Source organism: Zerene cesonia, chromosome 17, assembly GCF_012273895.1.
Source record: "Zerene cesonia ecotype Mississippi chromosome 17, Zerene_cesonia_1.1, whole genome shotgun sequence".
NCBI lineage: Eukaryota > Metazoa > Arthropoda > Insecta > Lepidoptera > Pieridae > Zerene > Zerene cesonia.
This window is the reverse complement of record NC_052118.1, coordinates 9423673-9436918: the sequence shown is the minus strand read 5'-3', so window position 1 is coordinate 9436918 and position 13246 is coordinate 9423673. Positions and strand designations below refer to the sequence as shown.

General features: G+C 33.2%; 2 protein-coding genes across 4 annotated transcripts in view; one reads left to right on the top strand and one right to left on the bottom strand.

Annotated features, from left to right (window-relative positions):
* LOC119833633 (trypsin-2-like) overlaps positions 1 to 701 on the top strand; it is a 4375-nt gene extending 3674 nt beyond the window's left edge. Inside the window, exon 5 of the mRNA XM_038357727.1 lies at positions 116 to 701. Coding sequence (XP_038213655.1) covers positions 116 to 268 — 153 coding nt within the window. The 3' untranslated portion in view covers positions 269 to 701. The remainder of the gene's footprint in view (positions 1 to 115) is intronic.
* A 2286-nt stretch (positions 702 to 2987) lies between these two features.
* LOC119833572 (proton-coupled amino acid transporter-like protein CG1139) overlaps positions 2988 to 13246 on the bottom strand; it is a 37643-nt gene continuing 27384 nt past the window's right edge. For all 3 annotated transcript variants that reach the window (XM_038357641.1, XM_038357642.1, XM_038357639.1), the window contains 6 exons: positions 8507 to 8628; positions 7655 to 7739; positions 7006 to 7247; positions 5087 to 5299; positions 4600 to 4769; positions 2988 to 3288 (listed from right to left, as the gene is read on the bottom strand). In XM_038357641.1, the coding sequence (XP_038213569.1) occupies positions 3050 to 3288; positions 4600 to 4769; positions 5087 to 5299; positions 7006 to 7247; positions 7655 to 7739; positions 8507 to 8628 (1071 nt within the window). In that variant the 3' untranslated portion in view covers positions 2988 to 3049. The remainder of the gene's footprint in view (positions 3289 to 4599; positions 4770 to 5086; positions 5300 to 7005; positions 7248 to 7654; positions 7740 to 8506; positions 8629 to 13246) is intronic.

The window sequence follows — 13246 nt, the reverse complement described above, 5'->3', positions numbered from 1 at the left end:
GACAGATTCGAAATTCAAATGTAATATTTTTTTATAATTAAGTGTAACAGTATTTATGGCCAGACTAAGTATAGTTAGCACAAGTTACATTTTTCTAACACGTTTGTTCTTTTAGGGTGACTCGGGTGGCGCAGCGATACAGGACGGTATGGCCGTGGGTATCGTCTCCTTCGGTCGCGGGTGTGGACAGGCCCTATCTCCTTCTGTCTTTGCCGATATTGCCTCACCATTATTAAGGGACTTCATCACTGAAAACACGGGACTATAAAAATCCTGTTTAGAATACATAGCGTTTTTTGTATATCTGTTGTATAATTATGGTAAATGCATTCCAAAACAACTATACTATTTATATTCTTATTGTGTAAAATTTAAATAAATGGCTTGTTGATAAAAAATAATGTAGTATCGAAACAAATTTGCATAGTTGTTTATAATTGCGGGCATTACAATATATTCTTAATAGTTATATGTAAAAGTTTAATGGAGTCAAAGGATCAATGGATAACGAGCAAAATCATTTGAATGCTAACATTGTGATATAAATGCGTATAAAACTTCTAGGAATTGCTATTAAAGTACAATAAGTTATTATTATTTATTGCACACTAATGAAATGTATTGATTATCGTATCGATTGCATCAGGATGATTGCTTATAATTATAAGAAATTATTTAAAATAAAAACCATATGCAAGAGTATTAAATTTTGTTTTATTATTGTTTGATAAGTAGACAAACGTTATATTCGAGGAAAAGTAATCAAAAATTTCTTCTTGACTCTTCTAATTAGGGTCATGGGATCGATTTAGCATTCCATCATTCCACATAAAATTGGGCATTGTCGGAATTTTTGTTATTTCAATTGTTTTAATTGACCGTAATAAATAATCGAGCACAAATAAAAATACAAAAATGGAAGTGTTAATAGTATACATTAGTATTTAAGTTTAAATATTATTACAGTTTTTTAGTTTTTAATAACATTTAATGTTAACCTTACATTTTTATTTTTGACATTTGTATTGAATTAATAAATTCAATTCATATTTGCAAAGGCGTACGATGCATACGTACGATAAATATATCTCGTAGTGTCATATTTACTTTTTGCTATGATCGAGACACAATATTCAATAAATATATTCATTAAGGCTACAAAGAATAAAAAATAGCTATCAATTTTACTCAAAATACAAAATACATCGAACATAGAGAATTCTTTTATTTTTAACCGTCATTGTGGATCTTTTAAAATATATGTTTGGAAATGATTAGCACTAAGGAAGGCCGTCGGTTTCCGCTGTAAGGCATACATTATCGAGGATAATTTTGTACCTTGTAAATTATAGGTTTAGCTTAATTAGTGTTGTGGTAACAGATTTGATGATTATTAGATTTCGTTGAGAACATTGTTCTTTTGTATGAAGTATCACAGGTCAATCTAGTTTTGTGATTCTTTGCATCGTATGAAGTTGATTTGTCAACTATTGCTTTCTATGGGCAAACTGAACTACTGCTTTGAACCTATCCGAATTCGACCAAATTGTTGTTGTTGACCAAATGTTTTCAGTAATTTTCGATGGAGCCTTTGTTATTGTAACCGAAGCAATTAATGTGATGTAAAATGGATGGGAGCGTAGAAGTCGAAATCAATCCCAAAAATGAAACGAACTTCATTATATTAAAATATTATGTCTCATTTTTATAAGCACCGTGCAAAGAAATAAAAATATATAGGGACAATTTAAGGAAATTTAGTTCTTGTTAAATATTTTATTTTAACCACCGACTATGCAATATGTGAATAATAATAAATGTTTTGCAATAAACTTTCATTCGATTGAAAAATGGTTTAAAAGATATTATACTTTTTTCTATTCAAAATATAACAAAATTTGGAACTTGTATGATCGTTGTTTCTCCAATTTCCTGTCTCAGGAAGCAACAGGAAGCTGTCGTACATAGATCAGTTAAGCAAGGATTTCATTATATAATATTACCTACACATAATAAATGTATGTTTTATAATATAAATTTTCCCGCCTAAATATATGGATAATTTTCAATTAACGGAAGGTTCTCAATTTGAATTGATGTTTATTGGTTTTTATGTACATCGTTACACCTGTAGTTTGGTTTCTCAGACGACCGACAATAATCAAAAATAATAATAATTTTTTTATTGTACAGGAAATTTCCAAAAATTTCAAACTTTGGCGTTGAAGATTCCCGAAGGTTTCTTTGAAAATGAAGAGGTTAAAAGTCTTGTGTCGATTTTTTAGTTAATTAATTTAATATTATCGGATGACATTAATGTTATTTATTTTTTCGAAGGGCTCACAATCTTAAACAAAGACTTTGTATGGACATAATTAGTTTTAATTCCATTTTATAATTCAGGGCTACCTAAGGGTAGCGACCCTAAATTATAGGCTACAAGCTACAAGGAGTATGAAAGAGGATTTAATTTGGGATTGTATTTTGAAAGTATGAAGTCGGTAATAGGATGAAAGTTCCTAATGAAAGTTTGGAGTTTCCTTTATGTTTGCTTATTATAAAAGATAGGATTAAAGTTTACACTTAAACTTAAAAAAATTAAATTCACCCGAATGAATATCATGTGTTTCATCATTGTTACTATAAAATAATAATATTTATATTTTTAATGTACATAATTTTTATACTTCTAATGACAGTCGTAAACCATCATATCATACTTTAAAACTTTAATATTATAAATGCGAAAGTTTGTAAGGATGTGTGTGTGTTTGTTGCTCTTTCACGCAAAAACTACTTAACCGATTGCAATGAAATTTGGTACGTAGACAGCTGAACAACTGGAATAAGATATAGGCAACTCTTTATCCCGATATTCCTACGGGATACGGACTTACGCGGGTGAAACCGCGGGGCGCAGCTAGTCTAGATATAAATTAATTTTGCTGAAGATTAAATTCCGAAATAATTATAAACAAATAAAAAAATCGTCATAATCAATATATTAAAAGTTAATTATTTACATTACAGTCAAACTTATTTCTAAATATCACAGGCTGTCTATCATTGACTTGATAGAAAACGCCACGCCAGATACCATAGCCACTAACGAGAACAGTACTATAACTGCGTTCTTTATTACGACGATGTGGAACGGGCCAGTGTCCTTGCCCCATCGGAACACCGTTTCAGTGATTGCGGGAAGGGTCAGGCCGAGGCAGGACAGGCAGACCGCCCCCACTAACTCCATGAAAAGCTCCAGGCGAGGGATCGCGCATGCTAGCCCAACTGGAAGACATCATTTTATATTTTAATTCTATAGCATTAATTAAAAATAGAGAAGTGAAAAAATGATCGGGCCTTCGAATTTAATTGCACAATTAATGGACGTTATACAGACTTCATCAGACCAGCTCGAGGGTACCAAATTATTGTACTCACACCTCATTTACGTCTAATTGACAAGTTATATGTTAATAATAGAATAAGTGGGTAGAATCGTGTTTTCTAAATTGCATTAGATACAGCTACAGCTCGATCAAATGAAAGTTCATCAATATTAATTAAGTCAAGTGTCTAATGCGATTTCTAAGTGTGGAGGAATATAAACGAGAGGTAATTGAATGTGATCCGATTGAACCTCATATGTCCCCGTAAAGTTTGAAAGACTTGTACAGTAAAAGTTTTTAAGCATTTAATAAAATTCTTGTATTTTTAATAATTTTCTTCAACTTATAGATAAGTCGTAGCCTGGAATTCATTTTAGGGAGTCAAATTAGTAATCTAAGATTATTTTCAATAAATTGTTTGTTAAAAATTACGTTTGATAAGGTATCTTTGTCAAAAAAACGTAGCGAAAAAACTTTAGGTACCACAAATTCTGAGCGTACGAAGTTCATGCTGGTCTAATTTATATTGATTAAAAAAAAGAAAGCAATTTAAGGTAGTACGTAGTTCATCGTATGTCTGATGTTAAATAAATGGCCATGATATGCAATGGGATTTTTTTGGAAAGCGTCACAACTCTTCAGTAAATTACATGTGAGTGAGTTTGCGAATACCAAACTTTCCATTCTTATTTTTTTTTTATTTTTTTTTATGTCATAGCGGGCAACTGAGCTGGTGGTTCGCCTGATGATAAGCGATCACCACCGCCCATGAACATTCGCAATGGTAGGACCTCTGCGAATGCGCTGCCCGCTTTTTTGGGGTAAGGGAAAAGGAATGGATTAACGACTGGAAAGAGGGAATGGACTGGGACGGGTGAGGAAAAGGAAACGGGCCTCCGGCTCCCCCACTCACCGTACGAAACACAGTGGCATGCCACTATTTCACGCCGGTTTTCTGTGGGGGTGTGGTACTTCCCCGGTGCGAGCTGGCCCAATTCGTGCCGAAGCGAGCTCGACTCCCACAAAAAATGTATTTCTTTATTATTAATGGTCAACTTGTCACTACTAAACACACCCAAATTTTTTATAGTAATTTCTATCATCAGTCATTTTATCTGATACCCTCATTGTGTCTCGATTACCATATAAAATATTCTCGGACTTTCAAAATCGAACGATGTACGGCTATACGAATTAGGACTTTAAGTACCCGTTAATAGAGTCCCAGCCAGCCTGAGCCCCGCCAGGCCCCACCGGTGCCCTCTAGCAGGGATCTTGTCACTAATCCTTCTCCAAGCGACGTCAACAGGCACGTAGAAGATTAGCGCATATGAAAGTATCATAACAAGGGCTACCAGGATCTTGGCTGCTTGTGCTAAACTGAAATAGAAACACTTATTTGAATGGGAATACAAAAATTATTTAATATATCCTAACGAAAATTAACAACGTTTATGACTGTTATTATAATAAGGTGAACTAATATTGAATTATACAGTATCTAATACGAAACATCACTTCATAAAGGAAGAAATTAACAATATAGCAATAAATTTCTTTTAATTTATAGTTTTGAGCGTTGCTTTTGTAACAGTATTAGCTTAATGTAACCACAGTTAAGAATAACTATATAAAACTCAAAAACGAATAAGTCAAACTAATCCATTTAAATTCAGTTCATCCAAGCATTGTCTCACATTTCGTCTTGCGGAAGGTTCAATGTCAAGCTCCCTCGGACCGACTCGCCGAAACTCAAGTAACCGCAGAAGCCAACAAACGCGTACAGTGCGACCACAGCGCTCATGGCGATGTTCAGGACGCCGGGACAACCCAAGAACTGCTGGGGCTTGGTCATCTCGTTCTCGATGGGCATCACCACGCCTATCCCCTCCATGGCGAAGAGACATGTGCTGTGGGTAATAGCATGATTTATTAAAGTGTAAGTGTATAGATTTTCGCTTAGCTAAACTTTTAACAACGTAGTCTAAATAAATAGAAATAGCGCCATCTATCGGAATTTATAAAATTTGAAGTGATTCAAACACGAATAAATCATTATCTTCCCATAGCCGATAGCGCGATAAAAATCGCTTATATCACATATAAGTTCTCTGTTGCGGTGTGAATGAAAGAAAAACAACTATATAGTTTAATCCTTACTTATGATTTAATTGCTAAAGTGTTTCCGATGCGAATTTTGCTTTGATCACGCAGGCAAAACCGCGAACGCAAACTAATCTATGCTAACATTATAAAGCTGAAGAGTTTGTTAGTTTGTTTGAACGCACTTATCTCAGGAACTATTGGTCCGATTTGAAAAATTATTTCAGTGTTAGATAGCCCATTTATTGAGGAAGGCTATTAGCTATAGGTATATGTAACACGGGCGAAACTGGGGCGGTCCGCTAGTATTATATAAAGGATTATAATATTAGTAAGTATAAGCTTTACAGAGTTTATTATGTTTGCATCATGATTGTGATGACAAAATACAAAATTTTCTTCTTTTATGTCTATCGGCTATATTAATAATATAGGTTTTAATATCGAAGCAAATTTACTCAAGAACTTATGGAAAGGGAAAATGTAACAGTGAGATGATTTTATTAACTCCATCGGCGTAATAAATTTTGACTAGGGAAATATTCATATAAATTCCCGAAATATTAAACGGTATAGGTACTTTATTTCTTGGTTCTTCAGAAATTCCATTTAATTTCATTGTTGTTTGATCTCATTTTTGTTGATCAAAAGAAAATTGAAATCAAAACGCCATTGTTTAAATTTTTATTATTTAAAACTATTTGCTTTAACATTGAAAAAATGCTTAACATTTTACAAAACCGTGACTTTTATAACCACAGTTTTATAAAGTATTATTATATAATAACAGGTAAAAATTTTGTCAAAAGGGCAGGACCTAAAGTATTTTTACACGAATTACAGGAGATTAGTACGAATTCTTGTAGTAGGTAACCACACGTGGTTAGCCTGTACCGAGGGTGCTCTTTCGATTTCCAGTGGCATTCCTTTGGTTAAGCGAGATATTCAAGTTATTTGGTGTTTCCATATTCGTATCCACATTTCATAGAATGCGAAGAAATTCTACCGAGCAAAAGTCTCTGTCTGTCTATATCATAAACTTAACAATGAAGCCTGGAATATTATTACGTATGGTACGTATAATATATGGTAATATTTTTCCAGTCTTCATTGTAAAGTCTATTCGTTTTGATTCATGTGTTTGGAAAGCCTAGTAAACGATTTTGATAATAGTTCGCCTTATTTTCGTGAATTGAGGTTTTGAATATTTCCATAAGTTGGCAAAATAATGCCAGGACAATTCCAACTGCTATGCTTTGGCGGCACGCCAGAGCAAAATTTTTAAGTGCCATTATGTGACTGCTGCAGATCGTTAAAGATAGTTTAATAAATGTTGATATAAATTTGTTATTTTGTACAACATAATTTTTTAAGAAGTGCCATTAATAATAAAGGACATAGCTAATTGGTTCTAGATTTATTTTATAATCAAGTGAATATTGTTCACTAAATTCTTACCATATCCTCAGAGAAAATTGTTATTAAATCTGATAAAGACTAAACAGAAATTTACCTTATGAAATTCGGCAACCCAGCTATGGAAGTAGCCATATTCCTGCTGGACGGTGGAGGCGGATCCCGTAGACAGTAATATATTGAGATGCAGATAGACGCCAGCCACACGAAGTTGGCGATCGCTGAGAAAGGCACCAAGTACTTCAGCTTGGTTATTTGATTGAGTGGTATTAAGACTACGAGGCAGAGCGCGCAGTAGACTGACACGGTCCAATCCGGGCCGCCATATTGGTCTGATATCTGGGAAATAAAGAATTATTGATAGTGTGCTGTAGTACATTGGACCTCTTGGGTAATGATTTCTAGGGGTCTATACTCAAGGCTATAAAAGGTTTTAAAATTACTAAGACTTCGCTGTCTGTCCGCATATCCGTTTGTCATAAGGTTTGTCATGTGGTAACTTTAGTGCTAGAAGGTTTACTTTGATAGCCAAATAAAAAATGATAAGATAATGGATCACCATCGAAAGTCGATTTATCATCCGCTCATAGAATTGACTCGTTTCGCATAATGCGCTTCCATATTGAAGATATGTGGACAGAATGTATTAGCATAATAAATTGTCCTTATTAATCTGTGCCTATATTCTTGTCAATAAATGCACTTTATATTTGAATTTGAATGCGAATTAATAACAGCTTAAATACCTGTTTAAAAGACTCCGATATGACGACAACGTACACACAGCAAGCGCCAAGATGTGTCACAGCCAGCGCCCAATCCGCGAGCTCCCTAGAAAGCAATGATTTGTAAAATGGTTTCTGTGTCTGGGACGTGATATTAATTTCCTACGTATATTAACTACTAAATGTAATTAATGATTGTGCTAATTCAATTTATGTTTTAATATTTTCTATAATATCCATGAAGCTCAGTCTCCCCGTGACCACGCTCGCTGTAAAGTGTTCGAAACGTCGGGTTAATAATATAATTCATCGCGTTTAAAATCCGTTAAAAAGTTTATATTTCTAAATCTATGAAGCCATCCTCAATATTTCTGCTTAATTATAACTCCTTTTTACCTTTCCCTTTATCCTCATTAATATTCTCGTGATTGCTTTTTACAATTTATTATAATTTTACTTTCTGGATAAACTAGAATAGCTAGAAAATTCATTTTTTCGGTTATGAATAAAATAACAATAGATAAACGGAGTGAACAAAGAAAACAGTTATTAAAATTAAGGGATGAAAGACTTCTTCAGGATTCTTATACTCAATTAAATGAAGTAAACAAATCATAGCTTAAAACGTGTTGATTTGATATGGTTATCTCTGTCAGCTAAAACGACTTCCTCACATAGAAATAATCTATACAAATATTATAAACCTGAAGAGTTTGTTTGTTTATTTGTTTCTTTGAACGCACTAACTGCAAGAACTACTGGTCCAATTTGAATAACTGTTTCAGTGTTAGATAGCCCATTTATTGAGGAAGGCTATAGGCTATATATGTACCACGGGCGAAGCTGGGGCGGACCGCTAGTTGAATATAATACCTGACATGTGGAGCAAATCGTCGCATAGGTTTTGGTCCATTTTGAAAGACCAGGTCACAGGTATCAGCATAACCTAAACAGGGCTTCTTTACTTCCACACACAGCTGTTGTGAAGTCTTCACCTGTAATAAATTTATTATAATTATGAAGGTATTTGGTAGTAATTTTTTATATACGTCTGTAATTATATTTTATATTTTTTATATATATCTGTATATTTGTATATAACCGACTCTTTTAGACTCGATTTTGACCCACTTTATACGCATATATTTAATTGAAACTTTGTACACTTCTCAAGGATCAGTGATAATACAATAATTTCATGTCAGTTCAGTTTAACTTATTATCCTGATTTGGAACGTCAGAATTAAATAATGTTTTTATGCATACTCTGTATTTCAGCATGTGAGACAATTTAGCTGATTTAAGAGTGTGTTTTTTACTATTATTAAGTTTTTGTAAACTGTATATAATTTTTATTTTAAAACCCTTTATTCCTACTTTCGTAATCCATTATTTTTTTAATTGCTAGCTGACACACTTAACTACAAGCTGAAGAAACAGAAAATAAGGATTTCTAAAACAACCAAATTGTATTTCTTTCTATAATTAAACTGGCTTTTATTCCTAAGTGCTATTTAATTATGAAATTTGGTAACTTTAAGTGAATCAGCGCAGATACTTAGTTGTGCCTAATTGCTACGACTTTTACTAAAGGCATAATAATTTGCAGACCCAAAGTGAATGATAACCTGGAAATATCCAGTGCTAATAAACTATGTATATTTTATACATGTGTATTCACAATCTTATTACTTTAAATCATACTCGATCTACATTAATATTATGAAAAGGAAGACTTTGTTATTTAAAAAATTCTTTCGCCATTAGAAAGCTGCAACTTCGCTGAGTGACATAGGCTATATATGTACCTACTACGGGCGAAGCCGGGGCGAACTGCTAATTTCTAATAAAGACATCATTTGAATAAAGAACATCGGTACTCCGAAGAGTAGTTACTCTTCCATATTTATTGTGGAGCTCAAAATCAAATTAGATCGTGATAAAGTAGATTTGTTTCATAAGAATTGTCCCAAAGATGGACGTAACGATTAAATAGAAGCATTTGACGACTCAGCCTCTCCTGTAATGACTGGGTCAGACATTTAAGTAGACGCAGAATATCGACAGAAAATAAATATCACAAAGGACTCATTGCAGAAAACGTCGAAATTGTCGAAAATTTCGTATTGATAGGTGTGATGATATTGTGGAATAATAATCTATACTAACATTGTAGAGCTGAAGAATTTGTTTGTTTGAACGCGCTAATCTCAGGAACCGCTGGTCCGATATGAAAAATTATTTCAATGTTACATACTCCATATATTGAGAAAAGCTATAGGCTATATCAGAACCCCGGAGAAGCCGAGGCGGACCGCTAGTAATATATAGTAATTATTAACAAATAAGCAAATTGCCAGAATTAGATCAAATTTAAATGGGACCACACGGGAGGCACCAGCTTTAAATAAAAAAGAATGATCAATCTTATTCGTCCAGTAAAAAGTCAAGAGATAAAAAACATAAGAATACGCTCGAATTGAGAACCTCCTTTTTTTCTTAAAAATACCAACATATTGGCTAAAATGTACAAGATTTAGGCTAATTTCATCACACGTTATCTTTTACCTTTAAACGAGCAATTCTTGTATATATATATATATATATATATATATATATATATATATATATATATATATATATATATATATATATATATATATATATATATATATATATATATATATATATATATATATATATATATATATATATATATATATATATATATATATATAATTGGAATCTCGGAATCGGCTCCAACGATTTTCATGAAATTTAGTATACAGGGGGTTTCGGGGGCGATAAATCGATCTAGCTAGGAATTTTTTTTAGAAAATGTTATATTCGTGTTTTATTCGTGTTTTTTTTTCCTGACATCTATTGGTGAATAATAATACTATTTTGCTTCGTAGATAGCTGGACAACTGAAATAATGTCATATTCGTGTTTTATTCGTGTTTTTTTTCCTGATATCTATTGGTGAATAATAATACTATTTTGCTTCGTAGATAGCTGGACAACTGAAATAACACATAGGCACTTTTTATACCGATATTCCTACGGGATACGGTTACGCAGCACGCTTACGCGGTTTCAACCGCGGGTCACAGCTAGTGATACTGTAAACCACAATGTTGGGTGTGACCTGTGAACCCTTAGCACACGCATGAAGTATAAATATAGTAAGAGATTTAGAATTTCACTACCCTTTAAGAAACATAAAATTTCAAAGTTAGAAAACCTAGTAAAATTCAATCTACTATGAGAGAAAGAGACAGTGAATTATGCATACCTATATCAATGTTTATGTCATAGCGGGCAACTGAGCTGGTGGTTCGCCTGATGGTAAACGATCACCACCGCCCATGAACATTCGCAGAGGCTTAATCCTCTTCTGATAATGCGCTGCCCGCTTTTAAGGGATAAGGGATGTGGAAAGGATTGATGAATGGAAAGAAGGAATGGACTGGAAAGGGCTAGGAGAAGGAAATAGGCCTCCGGCTCCCCCACTCACCGTACGAAACACAATAGCAAGCTATTATTTCACGCCGGTTTTTTGTGGGGGTGTGGTACTTCCCCGGTGCGAGCTGGCCCAATTCGTGCCGAAGCGTGCTCGACTCCCACAATAAGTTTTTGGAGTAGTACCATTTTTCAACCTAGTCAGTTTTGGTTGTACTTTTCTTTTGCATATATATATGGTAATCACGCAAAATCAACGCTTGTCGTCGAGTTGCGGAAAACGTGCCCGTATTATTATTATATGTATATGGTAATCCTTGTATACAAATTAAATAAAAAAATAACAATATTGGTGACGTGTTTTATGTTTGATTGTCATATTATAGGATGTAATAATCCGAATAAATACACTTTTCACAGATACGATTTCCTCATTAGAATGTTTCGAACCATATTTTACTAGATTTATACTAATTCATGATTAATATTATATTTAAATATGCACGTAAATGTGCATGTAATTATAACCAGAATTTAAATAAATAATATACAGAAAATAGGATATTATTTGTCACGCTAGTGTTTGACAAAGTCACGTCACGAGTATCGATAAAAGATACATGTAATAAATGACATTTAAACATTAAAACACGATATTTTGCTAAGTTTTATTAGCGTTTTTATAAAAATTTTATATCTAGATTTAATCTTGGACTATGAGAGTTTTATTGAGCCGCAAGAATATGGTGGGTACAATAAAATATAATTTTCCTTGTGCTCTGCAGCCTCATCGACATGCAAATCAAACTTATATATTCTGATATACACTATATACAATAAAATTAGCACGAAATGTTTTAAATAGATTCACAATTTTGATAGAACTCCACAATAAATAAATGTCATCAAGTAAAATTCAATCATGAAAATTAAGCTTTGGCAACTTGGATAGAAAACTTCGCGAACCACCCTATACTTTGCCGCTTTATCGATATTTAATTAATGTAAAAGTGTATCGTGGACATCACTATTTATTAGTCACACATCTATAATTGTACCAACACATGAAATTTTGTGTTTCGTCACGTCCATGAGCTGTCAATATGTATCTATATCTAATATTCAAGATCTTTGTAGTGCTTATTAATCGAATTTGGGTGATATTTAATACTATATAAATATTTATTACGCGAATAATACTAGAGGCTTAATAATTATTTTTCTACAAAAAAACTAAACCGTCATTTAATTGTCAGAACTTAACATCATTACCATAAAAATCGATTCATCCATTAAAAAGTTGTGAGCTAACAAACACAAAAAAATATATACGGTCAAAACGATAATTTCTTCCGTTTTTGAAGTCGGTTCATAAATTACCTTAAAATAGGATTAATTATACATCTATTTATAACAGAAAATATTATCATATTTAGCTTATTTAAGCTTTAAACATAGACTAGGACACGAAAGTTTAACGGCTACGATAAATCGGTCAAGTGCGAGTCGGACTAGCCTCATAAAGGGGAAATTATAAAAGAAATACATTATCTCTAAAAACTTCAACTATCTAACTATCTCGGGGCATGATAGAGAAGTTTTGGAAACTGGATGCCGTTTTTCTTGGGTACGTAACACTAGACGAGGGGGTCGCGGACGAATTATAACCAGCTCCCGTGGCCCCTTAAATAAAGCGGCTCGACGAAAAACAGTTGGGGTTTGTTCGGTAGGAATCCGACATAGCCCACGGCTTTTTCCCCGGAGTATGCAAGATTTCCCCGGTTAAAAAATTGGTCCTACGTAACTCTAAAATGGCAAGCACTTTGGTAAAAGGGTAAAACTAATAATAAAATAATTCAATATTTATTACAATCAAATGCCTTATGAATTAAAATTGTTTATTAGAAAAAAAAGGTGTGTGTGCGAATCACACACGATAGAAGTGAAACTTCAGTAAATCGACAAAAGAACGAAGTATGGATCAAAGAGGAGAGACCGATAATATAAAATAGTACGTATATTTCTGTCTCATTCTTTGCCGGCTTCATTCTACACATTTTTGTATTTCTGTCTCTTACCTGTCGTTTTTCCGTTGCATCAGGTTTGAAATCACAACGATTCTAAAGAAGTTTCACATCAATAAGGTTATTG